This window comes from Peromyscus californicus, unplaced genomic scaffold, assembly GCF_007827085.1.
Source record: "Peromyscus californicus insignis strain IS unplaced genomic scaffold, ASM782708v3 Scaffold_22__1_contigs__length_63687245, whole genome shotgun sequence".
Taxonomy (NCBI): Eukaryota; Metazoa; Chordata; class Mammalia; order Rodentia; family Cricetidae; genus Peromyscus; species Peromyscus californicus.
This window is the reverse complement of record NW_026294525.1, coordinates 61,763,208-61,784,897: the sequence shown is the minus strand read 5'-3', so window position 1 is coordinate 61,784,897 and position 21,690 is coordinate 61,763,208. Positions and strand designations below refer to the sequence as shown.

At 46.3% G+C, this 21,690-nt stretch overlaps 1 protein-coding gene across 5 annotated transcripts in view; it reads left to right on the top strand.

Annotated features, from left to right (window-relative positions):
• Afg1l (AFG1 like ATPase) overlaps positions 1 to 21,433 on the top strand; it is a 195,340-nt gene extending 173,907 nt beyond the window's left edge. For all 5 annotated transcript variants that reach the window (XM_052751532.1, XM_052751533.1, XM_052751531.1 and 2 more), the window contains 3 exons: positions 15,587 to 15,727; positions 18,865 to 18,978; positions 20,441 to 21,433. In XM_052751532.1, the coding sequence (XP_052607492.1) occupies positions 15,587 to 15,727; positions 18,865 to 18,978; positions 20,441 to 20,566 (381 nt within the window). In that variant the 3' untranslated portion in view covers positions 20,567 to 21,433. The remainder of the gene's footprint in view (positions 1 to 15,586; positions 15,728 to 18,864; positions 18,979 to 20,440) is intronic.
• Positions 21,434 to 21,690: the final 257 nt, after the last annotated feature.

Below are 21,690 nucleotides of genomic sequence, written 5' to 3'. Positions count from 1 at the left end.
AGGATTCAGTTTGTCCCCAGTGGGCCCTCGCAAAGGAAGTCAGACGGCAACAGCAAAACCCAAACCAACCAACAGTCTAGCCAGCAAACAAGACTCGGGCCGCTGGACCTCTGCCCTACACGGCTTCGCCATGTGCAGACGTTAGCGTCCTGGCGTTTAAAATGAGTTCTTCATTATCTAAAGCCTTTCCTGCCTTACACACACACACACACACACACACACACCCTGCTGAATGTCCCTGATCTTACCACTAACCCGATTCCCAAAGAGGAGCAGCAGAGCTCACCCACAGTTCACACACATGTGCAAACCACGGCCAGTGAGGCCAGAACCTGACCTGGCATCCTGTGAGGAGTCTCCAAATCTCTGAAAAGATCCCAAAGCGGACACATTTACAGTGCGCAGCGCCTTCATTTCTCAGCCACAGGAAATGCTGCCCTCTGCTGAGAGATGTTAGGAGACTCCGTTATGTAAGTGGCCAAGTGCAGGTACTGACTTGTCAGTTTTGAGCAGGCCTATGTGGTTCTTTACCACTCTCCTGTAGATGTCTAGCTAACACATTACATTTAAAAATAGAACAGGGGAAGAATGGGAACACCTCACTGTGGGCTTCACACCTTTATCATCCCTGTAGTCTTTACAGTCAGATACCATCATCCTCCGTGTGAGACACCCCTAACAATGGTTATAGCCAGCTAGTCAAATAGCTTTCCGAGAGGGAAAGGGGGAAGGGTTGTTAGAGCATTATTTTAATAAATGGGTCTGTGAAATAATTCTGGTGCCACTTGGGCTGTTTTTCTTCCTCTTGCCAGTCACTTTTTTTCCCAGTATCTGCTCAGTTTCTAATCTCCAGATTTGTATTCTCCAGAAAACTAGCTGCTTCTGAGGCTATGAGAGTTCCTTATTGTTTTAAAGACGTAACTCTAGGCGTTTAACGGCTGAGGGTCATGTTAAGCTGCCTTTCGACCATAGCCCTTAAGGAGACTAAACTGGAGATGTTGCTCAGTGCTAGAGAACTTGTGAAGGGTCTGCCTGTAATCCCCAGCTCTGCCCAGCTCATCAATAAAACTAAAATAATTGCACTAGCCAGTGAGGCCCGGGGTGAAACGTGGAGGTGGAACGTGTTTAGTGTATTCCAGGCCCTAGATTCAGCCCTGTCACCACACCCTACTCTCTCCTGAAACCACCCAAACCCCACATAACAGTGAAGCAATTGTAGAAGCCATCACATACATTGATGGTATGTCTTTGAAAAGAAAAGACAAAAAAGACTTGTTGTCTGTGTTCCCGGATGTGGGGAGCGCAGATAAAAACGCAGAGCGGAGCGCACTGGTCAACTCGCTTGACTTAGTCCCATTTTTCTAGAACCTGGTCTGCCAAAGGTGTTGGCCTGAAGAACAAGGGAGCCATGAGGAACAGAATCCAGTGATCCAAAGTGTTCTGGTGGCTTCCAATAAAATGAAAGGGAGCACCTCAGCTCTCAAACTTGAAGACCTCTTGAGAGAGCTAGCAGGAGAGTGTGGGGAGCCACACTCCCCATCGGGTAGCTTCCGAGACATGCTTAGCCAGCACCTCTGAAGACCCCTGTTCCCCAGCCTTACAACCTGAAGAGGCAGCCTGGTTTCTCCTGGACTCCAGACTGCCTCCTCACTGTGCCTCACCCCGCAGCTGGGAACTCAAGCTTCATAAACACCCAGGCAGGACGTTCTTGCTCTACAAGTGTTTGAGTGCCCGAGTCTCTGAGCCACCCTAGACCATTCACCATTTTCACTCTGTTGTATGGGTGAACCCGGCTTATTGTTTCCAAAGAGGGGTGACTCTCAACCCCCTCTAAGTTTTCGATGTGTGTGACGCACCCGGGTGCCCCATCCTGGCCAGCCAGCCGTTTAAGGAACTGTGGTCTGTTTACTTGATCCGAGGCTGTTCCTATGGCACGGGCCGTATCACTGCTCTTGCCGTCTTTATGTGCTGTCTTGGGGTGTGTGGTGCTCACAGGCAGTGGTAATTGCTAGTAACTGCGTCTAGTGATCACGGTTTCCCGTTTCTTCATATTCCCACTCTTAAAGATTATTTTATTTATGTGAGTATGCCACATGTGTGCAGCTGTCCATGGCCAGGGGAGGGCGTCAGATCCCCTGGAGCTGGAGTCACAGGTGGTGCCAGTCTCCTCCTCTGAGCACTGACAGCCCAGCTCTGGTCTGAGAAGAGCAATAAGTGCTCTCCTGCCGTGTCCCTGTACCAGCCCTCCTCACATCTTTCCAACGCTGCTCCTAACCAGCGCTGCATTACATGCATTAAATGCTTTTCTGCCAACCACTGGCACTTCCTCCACCACCACCCCCCGCCCAGCTAACCTGGAAGTACTCCCAGGACTAAATCAAGCACACTTGTCACATGGGGGGCTCTCGGAGCTGACTGATGTGCCTTGTGATCTGAGGCGGTTGTCAGTTCCACGTTCTCCAGTAACTAGGCTCCTGCAGAAATTGCACAAGGCTAGTTGAGGTGGTGGGAGGGAGACAGAGGGGGGAGTGTCGGGGTGGGGGAGGTTTACCTTTAGTGTTTCACCTTTACTTTTTGTTTGGTCATTGATTCTTCAAACTTGCTGTTAAAATCGGACTCCCCGGGAGTACGGTATTGAGCACCAATGGGGCAGACCTGGGCGGAACTTGCCTCTTGACTTTGAAATTCATTAAGGAGGATGAGTTTCCTCAGCACTCCCACAACACCTTTGGATAGTTCATGAGAGTTGGTAGGAGGTCCTAGCAGGATTGGTATATGGCGAAGTATTCCCAGCTGGCTCTTACGGGCTTCATATTCCTGAGATTTCTCAAATCTGACTCTTGGGGAAATACTTACTCTACTAATACATTTCATGTTCTGTTTTCTAATTACAAATTTGGAATCTGACAGCTATAAGTTGTTTAATGTCAACTCACATGGTATTTTTGGTTTGTTTTGAGAAGGGCACACTCACCCTAACTCCCATCAAGCATTTGTCCCTGGGGTACTTCTGGAACGGAGGTACAGCCATTTCTGTGTAAACAAAGCAAGACGCCACACACACTTATTTAATGAGATGCTCTCAGGGTACCACTGCAAGGGTTTTTTAAAGAAAAGGCTATATAGATGAAGAATGACTCTTAGGATGGTATAATCTAGACAGAGCCTGAAATGATAATCATCCCACTTGAGCTAAAATAATGGTGCAGAACAAGCTTTATAGTAAGAACGAGGAGAAAGAAACTGGAGCTGACAGCTCCTTGGCGGATGCTGAAGTGGCCGCTGCTCACTGCAGGGCAGAGGGCAGCCTGGGGGCGGGGCAGTTCACACTGGCGGCAGCATGGAGAAAATCCTCACTCCTGGCACCAGGGTCGAAACCAAAGCAGACAGCTGTGCTATTTCTCACACAGGAGAAGGAAGAGAGCAAGCAAGCTCTTTATTCCTCAAAGTTTGTCAGAGAAACTGCTACGTATAATGCAGCTGTATACTCCCGGTAATTAAGGAAAACAAACGCTCTTTGCAAACTCATTATAGATTTAAAGTTCCTTAAGTTTCCATCAGGTTTCCACAGAAACAAAGAGTTTGAGACAATAGTGGAGAATGCACACCATCGAATAAGTGGATTTTAATTGTTCCTGTCTAGAAAATTATCCAGATAACCAGCCACATCAAAGACTATTAAACTTTTTAATTGCTCAGGTAGAAAGACGGAGAATGTCGTCATTATCTATCAGAAGAATCCGCTGTAGATAATGCTACTTGAATAACATACTCAAGGATACTAGTAGCTGAAGTGCCATTTAGTACTCAGAAGTAATCATGTGCTTTAATTATTCATAGGGCACAATGCACGAATTCATAATACCAATTATGGTTTCAGAAAGTATCATATGCTGTGGCTCACTTACACAGGAGGGTGAGCTAATGCAAAATAAAAGCGTAAGTATTTGCAATTGCCATGGTGTCCTGTGTGTGCAAGTTAGTTATATGTTACTGTGGTCAAAGGTCAATGTGATTTACAAAGTTTTTATAGGAGTTAATATTATACCTCATTCATGTTGTAATTAATTTTCTAGAAGTCATATATACATATACTTAAAATATATATATTTAAGACAGGGTCTCACCAGGCTGGCCTCAAATCTACTACTTATTGAAAGATGACCTTGAACTCCTGACCCTCTTGCCTCTACTGCCCAAATGCTGAGATTGCTAACCTGTGCCACCATGCCCAGCTGGAAAGAAGCCTCACTGACAGGGTTTGTGTTTACACCTTACCTGTAATGCAGGACTGTGTTCCTTTGTGCTAGGGGCTGAGGCGTGTAAGACAGAACTGACCCTCGGAGCCTCCCAATCTCATAGATAGTGATACAATAAGGGTGGCCATGGCAAACTTGAGAAGATTTGTAACCTCTCCAGTTTTTCAGTCAGTCACACACTACTGAATGTCAGTGTGGGCTCTGAAAAATGCATGGACTGAATCTATTGTCCCTGAGCTCCAAACCTCCACGGTATATCACCACTGAATACACACCAAAGACGGTTGAAACACAGCAGCAGGTATGTGTGTAAGATACTAAGGTCTAGGAATTTTTCAGCTCCTTTATAGTTTGATGGACCCCATTGCGTATGTCCTGCCGTTGACCAAAAACATCGTGTGGTGTGTATTGTATTTGCATCAGTGCTGGATATTTTACATGCTGACTTTACATTATATTAGGGAATATGAAGGGGACTAAATAGCTGAGAATGAAAGATAAATAAAGAATTTTTTTTTTATTTAGAACTAGTAAAGATTTTGGCCGGTGAGACAGCTTAGCAGGTAAAGGCACGTCTGTAAGCCAGGAAACCTGAGTCCGATCCCTCAGACCCACATAAGGAGGGCACACTCCACAAGTTCTGAGACTCCATATACATACTCAGACACATTATGCATGCACACACACACATGCATGCATGCACACAATGTTAAAATTACAAACAGGAATTAGTAAAGACATTTAGCATCGCTTAACATTATTCTGTTTTATTCCCATTTGTCATAATGTATTTTACTTCTTTCTCTTTTGAAAAATAGATTTTTTTCAACAAAGCTCTTCGAAAATAAGTCTTAATCCATTAGCAGGCAGCAAGTGACCCCTTCTCACTGATGTCCCCCTTCCTACTTACATATTTTGAGCAAAATAGACATCTTAACACAGTTATAAACTTGCCTTGTGCTTTTTTCACTCAGCTTTTTATCATGTGTGTTTCCCTATCATAAAATACGTCTCATGAGCACCATCACTGACGGCCACAGCCGTGTCCATGTGTCTGCTTATCCCCATTAGATGTCAAGGTGCATTTGCTTACACAGCTCTGAGCATCCCTTAGCCTCCTGTTGGGCTTCAGTCACTCTGTCGTGCTGTTTTCCAGACATGCGGTGACTGGGTCCAGTTTACACCTGTGAAGGGCTCTTCACTGACTCCGACACCTTGTTTCTCCTCAGTGGCATGGGTGGCTGCTTACACGCTTGCCTGCCTGGAGCAATGTGAAAATGGCCCGTCAGCCTAACTTTGTCTTTCTTTGGCTGCTAAGGACCTACAGTGTGTGTGGACCTTGCTCACTTATCTAATACCACTTATCCTTTATGTAGACTTTTTGTTCTGTGAATTGTTGATTCAAAGCCTACATCCATATTTCTGTTGGAGTGCTCTGAAGAGTTTACTTGTATTCCAGTCATTTCTAATCTCCCCTAATGCCCTATTCGTGCCATTTTGTTCTTTCTCTGTGATACTCTGCTATTAGTCAGCCATTGCCAAGTCTCCCTGCATTCTACCAGATGCGACATAGTTTTCTAACTTTTTTTCACTTGACTCCCATGTATAATTATTTCTGGGAAAATTTATACTATGGAATAAAAAAATCAAAGACAATACAGAAGTAAATGGCACCAGGTAAATTACAGGATATATATTTATACATCCTTACCAGTGATGTAGAACTAAAAAATCTAGATCATATTTTCTACATGTGCTGAACTTAAGGACCATGAGAACATAGAATTCTATAGTCGCTCTCTCTAATGAGTAGAATGTGTTTAGCTACTGTCACACAATAAATCACCCCAAAACTCAGTGGATAAAAACAATGAGCATTTATTTCTGCTTGCTAGGGTCCCGGTCAGCTGCGATGTTCTTTGGTCTCTGCTGGGCTAGCTCCGGCACCTGTGGTTCTGCTCACTTGAGTTGGAATCTGTCTGTTTGGGGGCCAGCCAGCTTTATGCTGGTCCAGGGTGCTTCCTCATCAAGACAGTTAGTCCCCTTTCTGTGTCCTCTGCTTCTGCAGCAGTTGACCTAGGTGTGTTAAAACGTTAGGTGTTGAGACCTAAGCCTAGAACGTGAAACTGTCTTAGGCCGTGGATTACAAAGCCTACCCCGGTTGAACAGTGGGCTTATCTCTCCACTTCATGTCTTGATAGCTGGGTAATCACCATCCAAAGCAGATAGAGACAAGCATGCAAGAACACCTGGAGCCATTGCCATGCTCAGACCATCCCACAGAGGCCTCCTTCATTCTCCAAAAACATGTCCGATGTTTTCAGTTATAATTTTCCAGAGGACTTTTTAATTAATACATGTGAATGCTTCCAAACATTTTTAAACACTGAATGCAAGAAGACAAGTGATTGGGGCTGAAGAGATGGCTTAGTAGTTAAGAGCACTGGCACTCTCCCAGAGGACCCTGATTCAATTCCCAGCGCCCACCTGGCAGCTCACAAATGTCTGTAACTCCAGTTCCAGGGGATACAGAATCCCCACACAGACACACATGCAGACAAAACACCAATGCACATAAAATAAAAATCAATAAAAAAGAAGAAAACAGGGTTAAGTGGCAGCATTATCTACACAGAGCTCCCTCTAGTCTCATCTATAGTTGTAGGACATCAAATATGACGCCGTTTGTGTGGCCGCAGCACGGGGTCAGGTGACCTAACAGCATCGCTATGTGGGTCAATGGGGACATCGGATTTCTGTATGTCATGTAATGAAAAGACTGAGGTGGCCAGGCATGGCGGTGTGTGTCTCTAATCACAGCACCCAGGAGGCAGAAACAGATAGATCTGTGAATTGGAGGCCAGCCTGATTGATAGTAAATTCCAAGCCACTAGAGCTACACAGTGAGATTGTGTGTGTGTGTGTGTGTGTGTGTGTGTGTGTGTGTGTGAGAGAGAGAGAGAGAGAGAGAGAGAGAGAGAGAGAGAGAGAGAGAGAGAGAGAGATGACTAGTTAGGAACAAAGGGAGGGGGAGGGAGGGAAATGGGGTGAATATATTCATAATATGTTGCATACATGTATAAACTGTCAAAAAATAAAATTTAAGAAATAACAAAATCAGCCGGGCGGTGGTGGCGCACGCCTTTAATCCCAGCACTCGGGAGGCAGAGCCAGGCGGATTTCTGTGAGTTCGAGGCCAGCCTGGACTACCAAGTGAGTTCCAGGAAAGGCGCAAAGCTACACAGAGAAACCCTGTCTCGAAAAACCAAAAAAAAAAAAAAAGAAAAAAAAGAAATAACAAAATCATAATAGAAAACAACAAGTCACAAAGCCATTTTAAAATATATTAAATGTTGAATCTGGATGAAACTCTCAAAATGAAATCTCAACTATGCACTGAGAAACTTGCCTCCACAAACACTGCTTTTTAAGATTGGACCTCAGTCTTACCATGGCTAAATGCAGCTTCTAATAAACACTCCTTAAATTATAATCTAAAGCAAACTTAAAGAGAAAAAATTGAGCCTAGGGCTTGTGCTAAGGCTAGTCACAAACCTATGATAGCTGAAGTGATGCTCCTGCCTCAGCCTCAGGGTAATCAGGATTGCAGGTGTGTGCCACTGTGTCCAGGTTGGAGAGAAGTGCTGCTTCTCCTCTGCCTTAGAAGAGTATAGATTTCCTGGAAAAGTGAGAAAAGAATCCTCAAGAGTTGGGGGACTCCAAGGGAGAAACATGCAAGATTGAGGGTTTCTATTTATACCAGAAACTTTGGGTGGGCTAGAGATGTAATTCATTGGCAAAGTGTTACCTCGTGTGCACAGGCCCTGGGTCCATCCCAGCACTGCACAAACCAGGCTGCGGTGCACTCTGGTAACCCCAGCATCTGGAGCTGGAGACAGGAGGATCAAAGTTCATCTTCAACTGCACAGTGAGTGTGAGCCCAGCCTGGGCTACACCAGAGCTCGCTTCAAAGCAGAAAACAAAAGAAATAAAGGTAAACATTGGGAAATCTCATACTCAAATAATGGTGGACACTACCACACACACCTCTGCTGGGTAGGACATGAAAAAGCCTAAGGAAATAACTGTTAGGACAGACTAATGCAGAAGCAGGTGATAGCACCCAAATCTCAGAGAACTAAGAAATCAACATGCATGTTTTCTTCAATGTTCACATTGGTGAACTGGTCCATCCTGTCCTTCGTGGACTATGACTTCATCGACCTCCAGCCGGCTTTAAGTCCACAGAATCTTTTCTATCCAGCTGACAGATGAGTAAAGGATTGCGAGTCCTGTGTGCTCCTGGGCCAGACCTTGTGGTCACAGCACTTCCCCATTCTGCTGGCCTGAACTTGATCACACCTCCAGACCTGTATCCAAGACAGGTCAGGGAGCATGGTTAGTGAATGTGTTCAGGAAGAGGAAAACATGGATGCTGTTGATCTTTTTAAATTGAGGGAAGCTGAGCTTGCTTTTGGGAGCCTTCTCAGTTTAGTGGGAGAGAAATGAGACCATGGCTGTGGAGAGATCCCGTTTCAGATGGAGTGTGGAGCAACTTCGTTTAGGAGTGAGTGATGCTTTTGAAATGCAGCCATGTGGGGTGGGAGGGCAGAAGGGGAGGGGTGGAGGGGGTCAGCCAAACTTCGAGCTGAGTACTAGAAAACATCAAGTTTTGAACTTGGATTATATTATTCTACAAGTTACTATCAAATATTAGACATAAAAGTGACCAAACAGGAGGAGACAGGACAGTGAGTGAGAACAGGCAGGACTGTGAAACCCGGAACTCCAGATAGTGGAGCTCAGACTACTAGGGCTATATAAATACATTCAGGAACATTTTAGGACAAAGAAAAACCAGGTTTGGGAATTTTAGAAAAGATTTTAGAACTTTAGAAAGGATTTTTCCTAAAAAGAGACATCTGACTTAGTTCAGAGGGGGGAAAAAAGACATCTCAATACTTAAATAAATAAATAATAACTAGTTGTAATCTGAGCATGGTGTTACATACCTGTAATCCAGTGCTTGGGAGGCTGAGACAGGAGGATTACAAGTTCTAGGCCAGCCTGGGCTACACAGAGAGCCCCCCCATCAGGAAAGAAAAAAATCCTAATGGAAATTCGGGAACTGTAAAATGCAGTAACCAAAACCTTAAGAACTCAGTAGAGGGAGGGCTGGCAAGATGGCCCAGCGGGAAGAGGAAGAGGCCTTTGCTGCCTAACTGAGGAACTGAGTTCAGGCCGGAACCCACGTGGTGCTGGGCTGTGAGGGCTGACTGTGAACCTGGGGAGCCTCTGCTGTTGATGTAACTAACTCAAGTCATTCTTCATCTCATATCAATTCCCTTTCCTTCTGTCAATCTGTAAAGAAAAAAATGTGTTTACTTATACTTTTCTTTCTTTAAAATAAAATAGTTTTAATTAGCATTGGAAATCTAAGAAACACTGGGTTCAAGAGCTTTTAAGAAACTGAACGGGGCTGGAGAGATGGCTCAGTGGTTAAGAGCACTGTCTGTTCTTCCAGAGGTCCTGAGTTCAATTCCCAGCAACCACATGGTGGCTCACAACCATCTGTGATGAGATCTGGTGCCCTCTTCTGGCCTGCAGTCATAAATGCTGTATACATAATAAATAAAACTTTAAAAAAGAAAGAAAAGAAAAGAAACAGAACTTTTTTTTTTTTCATTTTTAAGAACTCAAACTTGACACCACCAACAGTACGAGGTGTGTCCCGCGGGGACAGCTACTGTACACAGGACTGGACGTTTGAGTGCAGAAAGATGGTCAACTCTCGGCTTTGACCATGACTTTAGGGGATGGGGATTTAGTTCAGTGGTAGAGCACTTGCCTAGCAATCGCAAGGCCCTGGGTTCGGTCCTCAGCTCCGGGGAAAAAAAATGACTTTAATTATAGGGTAGAAAACAAGAAAGAATGAGGTAGGCTCTTAAATAAAACAGTGAAGAGCATTCACCATGGATATAGAACTTGCTCACTTCATAATTAGGCTAGAAAGATGACTGCTAAAATGATCTATTTATACAAGTAATAATTTAGAAATTCCATTTTATTGTTTTCCTATTCTAAGGTAAAATTATGCATTTAATAATTTGGGAGTTGGGATATACTTAGTTCTTTTTTTAATGTTATTTACATCTATTGATTAAGAAAACAAAGGGAAGAAGAAAACAAAAAAGAGAGAGAAATACAATATGACAGATGAGAGACATGAATGCTCATAAAAACTGCCTCTGCTTTTTAAGGAAAGTATGATTTGCTATTAAAAGTCATGCAAGTTCATGGGAACTGGGGATAAAAATAGTAACAAAGACATGAAATTGATATTTCACTCTCCCACCCAAAGATAATCACTTTTAACATTTTGATCTTTATCTTTCTAGAACTTACCTATTATGTGTGTGCTAGGATCCACAACAAAGACTTGCTTTAGAAACACAAGAATTAGGGCCAAGACAGCTAGTGACTCTGTGTGTGTGTGTGTGTGTGTGTGTGTGTGTGTGTGTGTGTGTGTGTGTTGTTACTTTGGAGACCAAAGAGTTTAAAAGAAAGAACTGGCCTGCTCTCCGGGTTGGGTCGCACTTTATCAATACATCTCCTTACTGATTTATTTCATAAATATTGCATTCCCTACATCCTGCGTACTGAGTGAGGGCCGGCATAGTGTGGATCTGTGTTCCTCCCCGCACTGTGTGTTGCTAATGATTTTACCGAAGAAAGGACAGGGCCTGGTACAGAAGCTGGTTGTCATCTACATATGACTTCACCGCAGAGATTATGTGGAGGAGGAGCTGGATGAGCAGCGTCTCTTCTTGGAGGACAGTCTGGGTCAGCACAACGTTCGCTCACCGGGGCTCTGACCTCGGGATCTACTGCGTTGTCACTGGCAATAGCTGTACACTGAATATGGCACCCAAGCAGTGCTCCGTGTGCCCTCTTCGGTGACTCTGTCAGCGGCCAGCATCTCCCGAGCACTTACTCTGCAGTCAAGAGGTTGACTCCTCAGGACAAGCCTGCTAGACAGAATCTCCTTCACAGACGAGGGAACTAAACTTCAGAGAGAGATGCTCAAGGTCACCTGACTGCGAGTAACAGCCAGCATCTCCAAACCCTCAACTGCCCTGTCAGACGAAACTTACCACTTCTTAATAATAAGCACCCATGCAGCTCCCCAGATTCAGTCCTGAATTTCCCTGTGAGTGCTGCGTCATAGGCATTTAAACATCAAAGCCACTATGAACAATATTTACCAATAGAAAACTCACTTTGTTTCCTTTTTTTGTTTTTGAGACAGGGTCTCTTTATGTAGCCCTGGCTGTCCTGGAACTCGCTCTGTAGACCAGGCTCTCCTGGAACTCACAGAGATCCACCTGTCTCTGCCTCCTGAGTGCTGGGATTAAAGGCGTGCGCCACCACACCTGGCCAGTTTTCATATTTTTAAATCTTTCTTGAGGCAGAGTCTCCAGTATCCCAGGCTGACCTCAAGCTCACTTTGTAGCCCTGGATGACCTTGACTGGGTCCTGGTGCACTACATGGGTGCTTATTAATTAGAAGTGAGACCCAGTTGTTATGATAGTGTGAGACAGAGGCCTGGGCGGGTGGTGCCCCATGGCAGATGAGACAGAGTTTTGTGCATCTGTGAAGATGCAGTGAAGAGTTTTATTTGGTGGGGGGAAGAGAAAGAGGAAAAGAGATGGGAAGAGAGAGGTAGATGGAGTGGGGGGAGGTGCGTGCTATCTCATGGCAAGAGAGAGGGAAAAGAGAATGAAGGGGTGGAGTCCTTTCTTAAGGGAACAGAACACAGAATAATGGCAGGATGCTAGTCGGGCCAGAGTATTATCTGTTTATTGGCCAGAATAATAAGAAGTGGGTCTGAATGCTAACACCAGGGTGCACCATGCCTGGTTTTATGCAGTGCTGGGATTGTAAGTAAATTTGTTGCAACTCTGTGGGTGTGGTGCCAGATTTCGGTACCAAAATGTGAGTTTTGCAGCTCTGGGAAGAAGTACCCGGACCACTTGAGAGTCAGGGGATGGCTGGAGCTGCGATGAGACAGCAGCCCTGGAGGGCGAGGTGGCTGCTTAGAACAGCTGACAGCTGGAGGGGGAGGGATCCTGGATGTCGGGAGCCACTTAGGACAGCTCTGCCCTGGAGGGGAAGTCAGGCCTGGAACTGCTTCAGCAGGGAAGGGGATCCTGACTGTACGGGAGTCAGGCTACACCTGGTGTGGTGGGGGATGGTCTCCCCGCAGGATAGAGCAATCCTGCTCCTCTCCTGGAGAGCTGCTACAGCTGAGCTTTGCCCAGCCCCCACTTAAGGGGGCTTCCTAGCAGAGCTCTGCTTCTCCGGCCTAAGATGTTGCTGCTTTTGCTTCACTCTGCAAAAGCGGAAACCCCTGCAGAAATGTAGCAATCTCCTCCGGCTCTGGAGAAAAGTGTTAATTTTTCACCTCTCTCTTGCTCTGTCCACTGAGGGACATCTCAGTAAGACTCTTCTGTTAGCCAGTGAATGAAGATCTTCACACCCAAAACTCTTTTGAGAAAGAGATTTATTTGAAAATGAGGAATCCTGAAAGTAGCTGCCTCTACCAGGGTGGAGAGAACAGCCCATAACTGACGAGGCAGGGTTTATATAGGATGTCTTGCGGGGTGGGGGTGGGGGGTGTCAACCAGTGATTGGTTAGTTTTTTTTCTGCCCAGGGATTGGTCAGTTTTGTGGGCTAGAGGCAGAGATGGCCCTGATTTCAGAGCCAAACTGTGTTTCTTTCACTGACCTTTCTTGGCTTTTTTGACACTGCCTCTAAGGCCAGGGCACATTTCTTTCACTGACTGATTCTAGGGGCCAAGAGTGTTACTTTGGTACTAGTTTCAGAGTCAGGGCATGTTTCCTTGGTTCTGGGTTTGAGGATAAAGTGTTCATTACTCTGGCTCAGGTCCCAAACCCAGGCTGTGTTTCTTTCCCTGGTCCTGGGCCCCAGGGCCAGGGTGCTACCTTCCTGCTCTGTGATTGGTTGGTTCACAAGTCACCAGGGGCAGAGATGGCTCTGATCTCACTGAGCCCAGGGCCAGGGTGCTACTCTGTGATTGGTTGGTTTCCCAAGTCAGTTGGCCAGGGGCAGAGATGGCTCTGATCTGACTGAGCCAAACTGTTTCTTTCTGCCCTGATCTGAGCCATCTTCCCCTAGTTCTGGGCTCCAGGGCCAGGGTGGGTTTCTCTAGCCAGCCCCTTTTCCTTACAGGGATGGAACTCCAAGCTTTTGCATGTGAGGCGATCACGCCACCAACTGAGCTCCACCCCAGCCCAGAAGTTCCCACTTTGTATTTTAAATTCACGTTATTGGAGCTTTGGAAAAGTCTTCACTAATTAGTGCATTTCATTTTTCTTTCTGATGTTTCTAAAGAAAAATAAAGCTTGCTCGCTCTCTGTGGGGTTTTAATGTGGTGAAATAAACCAAGCACTGACGTTACCGTTGTAACCGTGGGGCAGGTCAGTGGACCCATTGTAACCGTGGGGCAGGTCAGTGGACCCATTGTGCCGCCGCATCAGCGCTGTCCTTCCTCTTGAGGGTTTTCATTCCCCCGGGCTGCGAGCAAGCGGTAAAGGGCAACTTCACATCCCCCAGGGATCGTGGTTTGTAACGGAAAGAGATCCTACATTTCGCTTTATTTGCTTTATGCAAGTGAGCACATAATTGTTCTCCTGCTGTGAGGGAGGGGGATATTAGCTAATACAATGGCAAACTCAGAACCTACTGACAAAGGTGTGTAATTTGTGAAAGAGCTGACTGGGCACAATTCTGATTTCCAGTTGCCCTCGGTGCTCACATGCACCTCTGGTAATGCTTTCCCTGGGCGTGTTTACGCTGATAAAAATCACATCCACTCACAAAGTGCCAGCTTAATTATAAGAACCACATACCAAGCTTGAGGTTTTACATTTTCTTTTCACAGATGCTTTCTGATTTACAGATGAGACCATTCTAACTGATTGCATAGCTTTGGAGCAGTAGGGCTGTGAGTCCCATTCTCTCTCACACTAAGACACCCTTTGGTCTTTTCCTTTACCTTCTGGGCACTGGTTTCCCTGAGTGGCGATTCCACAGCCTCCCAAGGTCCTTGCTGTGACTCCAATGTCAGACAAATGTACAAAGTTTCCTGTCTGAGTTAGGATTTCTATTGCTGCAACGAGACACCATGACCAAAAAGCAAGTTAGGGAGGAAAGGGTTTATGGGCTTACACTTCCACATCAAAGTCCATCACAGAAGGAAGTCAGGACAGGAACTCAAACCGGGCAGGATCCTGAAGGCAGGAGCTGATGCAGAGGCCATGGAGGGGAGCTGTTTACTGGCTTGTTTCCCATGGCTTGCTCAGCCTACCTTCTTATAGAACCCAGGACCAGCATCCCAGGGATGGCACCACCCACCATGGGCTAGTCCTCTCCCATTGATCACTAATTGGGAAAATGCCTTACAGCTGGATCTCATGGAGGCATTTCCTCAACTGAGGCTCCTTCCTTTCTGATGACTCCAGTTTGTGTCGAGTTGACACACAAACCAGCCAGTGCACTTTCCTGTGGTTTGGGATGCAGGCGAGGGTGGAGCAAGTTAATTAGTTCCCATTGGGAAAGACATTTGTCTCCATACTCAGCTGACTTGGCCGCAGCCAAATCACTTGAGCTCAAAATAGTAATCATGAAAACGGCCCCGCCAGGCAGCAGGAGCACTGTGAGTCCCAAGGCAGCCTGAGCTAGATAGTGAGTTCCCGGCCAGCCTAGGCTACAGAGACTCTTTTCTCAAAAGCAGCAACAGAAATAGTTTAGACTCTGAGCCATGCCCCAGCCGCTGTTCTCACCCAAAATTCTGTGAGGTGGAAATGAGTGATCGTTTTCCACATGGGATAGCTAAGGAACAGAAAGACCATACAGTGTGCCTCAAGTGCCCAGTTAACAAGCAGTACTCAGAGCAGGCACATGAGCTCTTCTGGCAGGAGGGGCCCTTGAGAGAGTATTGGGTTAGAGCAGACGCTCCCCCCACTCCAAGCCTGGAATCCCTCCATGGCTGAACAGTGTTGTGGCTCAGCCCGGGTTAGGCGAAGGCCTGGAGATGGAGACTCCACCCAGGGAAGGTTGAGGATCGGCGAGAGTCCCTCCCAGGCATTTGTTATGTGCACGCCTGCGTCCTTACCCTGCTCTCAAACTGAGCCATCGGGTCCAGTTACCCCAAGGTCACCGTCTAAATCACCTTGTGACAAGTTTTCAAATGCAATGAGTCCAGAGAAAACCACAATTCCCCTTTCTCTGTTTTAATTATAGCCGCTTGGAGCAAGTGATTATTTGGAATTGTCGAAGAATTTTGATACAGTGTTTGTACGGAACATTCCGCAGTTTTCGCTGGCAAAGCGGACTGAAGCGCGACGATTCATAACTCTCATCGACAACTTCTATGACTACAAGGTAAGGATGGACTCCATCTCCGCAGGACCGTGAAGCCAGGTGACCTGGGTCAGAATCCTGGCTGTACCAGTTCCTTTACTGCTGTGCCTCAGTTTCCCCATCTGTAAATAGGGGCTGACAGTATCTAGCCCCAAATTGTTGTTGTGAGGACCACACAGGTTGGCTCATGTAGAATACTTAGAACAACACTTGGACCGAGCTGAATGCTGTGTACTTCCTATTAAAAAGAGCAGCAGCTAGTGTCAGGCCCCACCGAAAGTCACTGTTGCTACATTCATGTCCCATCATCCGACAAGTAGGACTGTGCGCCCCAGGCCAAGTGCTCAGTGCACGTGTGTTACCTGAATGCTTGGCTGGGCTGAGAATGATGAGTGACCCTTTGCCTTGTTGAAATGTTCCCCATGGCCCTCCCCACCTCCACCCAGGAACTCACTAGCAAGAGACATCCTGCTGCTCTGTTTTTAATCCCTGTGTCTTAGCAGGCAGTTCAGAGCCCTTGCCTGCCCACAACAGGCAATATAGCCTAGTAGTTAAAGGGTAGACCCTGGCACCAGGCTGTCCCGAAGACTGGCTCGGCCTCTGAGCATCGGCTGCCTTCTCTAGAAGGGTAATAATACTTGTGTGATTTTGTGAGGATGAAAGGATTATATAAAGTACTGAGAGCCTAGTGTGGCAAGTAGTGTACCTCCAATCGAGGCCCAATCTCACAGTGTATACCTCTACAAAGAAGACACCCACAGTAAAGATAGGGCAAGCATTTCTTGTAAACTACTGGAGATTTTCTTCACTCATCTTTGCACAGAATTAGAGCAATAGTTTTAAAATTGAGGGAACTTTGTAGGGAAAGAGGCATGTAAGAGAAGACGGGAGAGTTCAATGTTCCATTTACTCTTTTACTCAATGACCTCTGTGACCCTGAGCAAGGTGTGGGCTAAAAGTCAAGGGCAGTTGAGATGCTGTGGTGCCCATCAGGGAGCCTGCAGCCTGGGGTCTGAGCAGCATGAATCTCATGTCTGTAGAAATCATGTTCAGTTACCAGTTCAGGATGAGCCCTGGGACACAGAGGACTGTGAGCCTTGAGGTCCAGGGATAGCTGAGAAACCCAGGGAAGTGGTCTAGTTGTATCAGAACCAAAGGGGCCACTTAAAATCCAGATTCCAGAGCCACCTAATCCCCACCCTAGCAAGTGAGGACCAGGCACGGGGCCAGAAGCTCATGTTCCCATGTTCCCAAGGTGCTTCTTATAATGTTCAGGGGGTGGAGGGTTGATTCCAGCACAGGGCAGGAGGGGCAGCCTGGGATGGGAGGGGGGTTGCTAAGCATGTAAGGCAGCCTGTGGGCTCTGGTGAGGTGGCCCAGGAGAGCCTGCTGAGGGCATGCAGCAAAGGCCACCTGAGCAGGGGCTCAGGAGAAGTGGACACTGACGTCAGGGAGCTGAGGCTCCAGGCTCATCGATGTGAGGCGCTGCCCTGTCCTCAAGGCAGGTCTGTACCCACTGAGTGCAGCCTAAGAGGCTGGAGGGTTTTTACACGGCAAAGGTTTCTTGAGGAATACAGTGGAAATGGCATTGGAATAGAGGGTAAAGGCTCAGATGTTTCAGCTGGAAACGCCTTCAGGACAATCTGTTCCCCATTGCTCAGCCTGTCACTCTGTCCTCTCAACCTTTTCACTGACTTAAAGGAGTAAAAGCTTTACCTGGCAGTGTGCTGGAACACTGAAACTACCCCCGGCATTTATTCTAACTAAACCACACGTTTAGATTCTACTCTCTTTTAAAGTATAGTCAAAATTATCCTATTTCAGAAATTGAGAGCATTAAGCAGACATTATTCTAGAATGTATTCACGAAGATTTGTGAAATAGGACATTTCCATCTGAGTAATGGAAAAAGTGTCATTTGTGATTGAAAGAATTTATTAAAATAAAATGGGAATACTAGTCCCTGGAGTCAACATGTTTTAAAGTATCGATATATTTGCTTGAATGATGATTTTTGAAAGGCTGACAGCAAATCTAGGTTCTCTAAACATCCAGGGGGGTATGTTTTGGGGCTGGGCATGTGTATATGCCTATAGCCCTGGTTTATGGGAAGAAACGGTAGGAATATAGTGAATTGGAGGACAGCCTGAGCGACATCACAAGATCTGCCTGGAAAAACAAAATAAAATGAAGAAGTATGACTTGTTTCTGAACGAGTGGACATACAATGCATAAAAGATATAAACTGCTTTCGAGCTATGACCATGTCTGCACACTCACTGAATCCTGAGATAATGAAGGGACATTGATATAAAGCTCTGTGAAGAGTGCCCTGGCAGATGCTAATAGAAAAAAGGTCTGCAGGGGCTGGAGACATGGCTCCATGGTCAAGAGTGCGTGCTGGTCTTCCAGAGAACCCGAACTCCTGTTCCGCACTTACAACTGCCTCTAACTCCGGCTCCAGAGGAACGACACCCTCTTCTCAACTCTGCAGGCACCCATACACACACCCACACAGACATACATAACTGAAACGGAATCTTAGGAAGAGAAAAGGCTTCGGGCAGATCTTCCCGCACCTGTCATGACCCCAAAGCCTCCACCTCTTACTGGTCTTGCCTAGAAATGTTTCAACCGTAAGTTTTGGAGGGTTGACGACATCCAAACCATAGCAGCAAAGGCAAGAGCCCTGGAGTGGGGCCCCAGGATCCGGACTGAGACTGCCCCAGGCCTGGCTTCCCTGTGTAAAGCCTGCTGTCTGTGTCACAGCGTGGTCTAAGATGTGCAGAAATGTACTGAAAAGTGTATACGGTTTTCAAACCATTACTTAACTGCAAACTACTAGGAGAAAGCACAGACATTTTAAAAGGAAAGACCCAAGCTCCTTGTGTGACAACAAACAGGTTTTTATCTTTTTTTTTTTTTTTTTTTTTTTGGTTTTCGAGACAGGGTTTCTCTGTGTAGCTTTGTGCCTTTCCTAGAACTCACTCTGTAGCCCAGGCTGGCCTCGAACTCACAGAGATCCGCCTGCTTCTGCCTCCCGAGTGCTGGGATTAAAGGTGTGCGCCACCACTGCCCGGCCAGGTTTTTATCTTGTGAGAGATTTTCCTTTCAACTTGAGTGTGGAGTCCCACCCTGTGTTCCTTTTCCTGGTTCAGGTGCGGATAATTTGCTGTGCATCAGCTCCTATCCCAAGCTTATTTTTGCATCAACATCATGACAGTGAGTTGGAGCAAAGCAGAATGCTGATGGACGATTTGGGGCTGAGCCAGGTAGGTGATATTAACATAATTTGATCTTGTGGTTTGATGGTTTGGGGTTTGATCCTTGCTACATTTTGCAGAAGGGACCATTGAGTTGATGCCGTCCAGCCAACCTCATCGCCATGTCGGCACATTGAGAGCCTGGTCTTAGAGGCCCTGTTGAGTGTGGAGGCCAATGCTTCGTTTTCACATGGCAGAAACAGAGTTCCGTAGAGTACCTAGCAAGTCCCAGCTTAAGAAAAGAAATCCATGCTTCTTTCCCAGGCTCTCCATTAAGCAAACATCTGCAGAGCACCTCTCCGTGTCAGGCTCAGGTACTCTATAGGAAACACACTGATGTGGTCTGGATTTTTCTCAACTTTGGACTCTAGATTCATTCCAGGCCGAGCAGAGGGGACTGCATTCCCTTCTTCTATGAGAGCATTATAGGGTATATTGATCAGCTATCAACCACTGACCTATTAGTCAAAAATTCAACTGGGGCTGAAGAGGTGGCTCAGCAGTTAAGAGCACTGACTGCTCTTTCAGAGGACCCAGGTTTGATTCCCAGCCCCCACATGGCAGTTTACAATCGTCTGTAACTCTAGTTCCAGGGGATCTGATGCCCTCTTCTGGCATCCATGCATACTGCATGTACATAGTACATAAACATACATGCAGGCAAGGCACCCGTATACATAAAATAAAAAAAATAATTAAGTCTCAAAAAATAAATTTCAATTGTCAGCACTGCCCCCAAGAGTGGGATCACATTCATCCAAGCCCAACAGTGAATTCTTGTTGACTTGCAGCCCCAGGGTGTTGACTGGCTTTATAGTGGGAGGGGTCCCCAATATACCCTTCAGCAAGGAGACCAATATCCCAGTAGCCAAGGACCAAAAACGGCTCTAGTCTTTGCAAAGCTGGATTTCAGGTAGGCTTTCCAGAGCCAGGACCCACAGGACCTTTCAGTCACTCAGTCTACAAAAGGCTCTTTGGAGATCTGGCCCCTGGGGCTTCCTAACCTACTAGAACTTCTGGGTTTTCTTTTTTGGGTTGTTAAGACAGGTATTGCTTTAAACTTGCAATCTTCCTGTCTTAGCCTATGGAGTTCTGGGATTACAGGGTAAGTGGCCACGCCTAGCAAAACTATCATTTTTGCTGTTAGCTACTTTTGGAGAGAGATTTCTTTCCAGCATGTTCCTTTTAGAGTTTGCAAAGAACTTCCATTCTGAGCAAAATCTTTTTGGTTTCTCTGTTTCAGCTTTGGTCTGATATTTTTCTTTTCTTTTTCCTTCCTGGTTCTGTTGGTTACCTATTAGTTTAAATCAGTTAACACTTTAGTCCCATTTAAGAGATGGTGTATGACAAAAAGATGGAAAATACATTATCTAAATAGATAAGCCTGAAGGGTTTTTCAACCCGGGTTTGGTCCACAAGCCTTCCTTTGGAGTAGCCGGTTTTCACTGGGTTTGTGTTTGTCTGCTCCCAGGACTCGGCAGGGCTCTCCATGTTCACTGGAGAGGAGGAAGTCTTCGCCTTTCATCGCACGGTCTCCCGGCTCACAGAGATGCAGACTGAGCAGTACTGGGAGGAAGGGGACAGAAGCAAGAAGTGACGTCACTTCACAGGAATAAAAACAGGAGGGACTGGTGAGGGCTGTGAGACTGGACAAAATCATCTCATCATCGACCATGCACTTTGTCCCCCAGACTTGTCATCTGAGGCAGTGGACGAGCACACTGAAGGCTTGTCTTTGTAGACCCATGTTTTACCCATTTATTTGGACTTACTTCTACATCATACAATGAAATCATCACTCCTGAAGATTACTATAAAACCTGACATGTTAGCACCTGAACATGTTAGAGCCTTGAACATACGAACACACAGCAAATGCAGGATGCCTGGGCATCTCTAAGCTTTGGCTACACAGTAGTCACACCTTAGAAATACACTGGCTATAAGAAGCAGGTGGAATCCTACTTTTCAGTTTAAAACAAAGAGAGCTTTCCAGAAACTGAAGGGAAAAGCATTCTACGTTGACCTCTGTATTCCTGCTTGTTGGTTGGTTATGAATTGCAATCACCCACAGGCCTGTGGTTTCCTCAGTGCTGGAAAGAGCCTGTGTTCTAACCCCTACATCCAGGTTGGCAGGCAAGACCTGGCCACGTGAGGACATGGATCACAAAACCAGCAGGCGAGGAGCAGGTGGGAAATTCCAACTAACAGGCAGGTTTACCTCCCCTCTGCTAGCCAAGGAGGCAGGTGCCAGCAATGTGACTGTGGAGGAGGCAGAGCCATGGCCACAGCAGCAGCAGAGTGAACCCCATCACCCAAGGTGCCCTCCTCCATTCGCCCACACCTGCTCTCGCTGCGGAGTTCACAGCCCACCCTTGATGCTGAGTCTGCGAAGAGTTGGACCTCATAGGGAGCAGGAGAGGACACTTGACAAATCTGTAAATAAAAGCTGATTTCTCCTTCACTGAGTTTGTGTGAGTCGTTTAAGTGAAACTTGTCTTTGCTAAATATTATCACAAAAGGGGATTTGGGTTGTGGTTACTCAAGGGCTGGAGAGATGGCTGAGCAGTTAAGAATGCTTGCTGATCTAGCAGAGGGCCAGAGTGCGGTTCCCAGCATCCATGTCAGATAGCTCAAACCTCAAGGGATCTGAGGTCCTCTTCCAGCCCCCAGGGCTCCCGCATGCTCAGTCCATGTACACAAATAGACATCTTCCAGCCT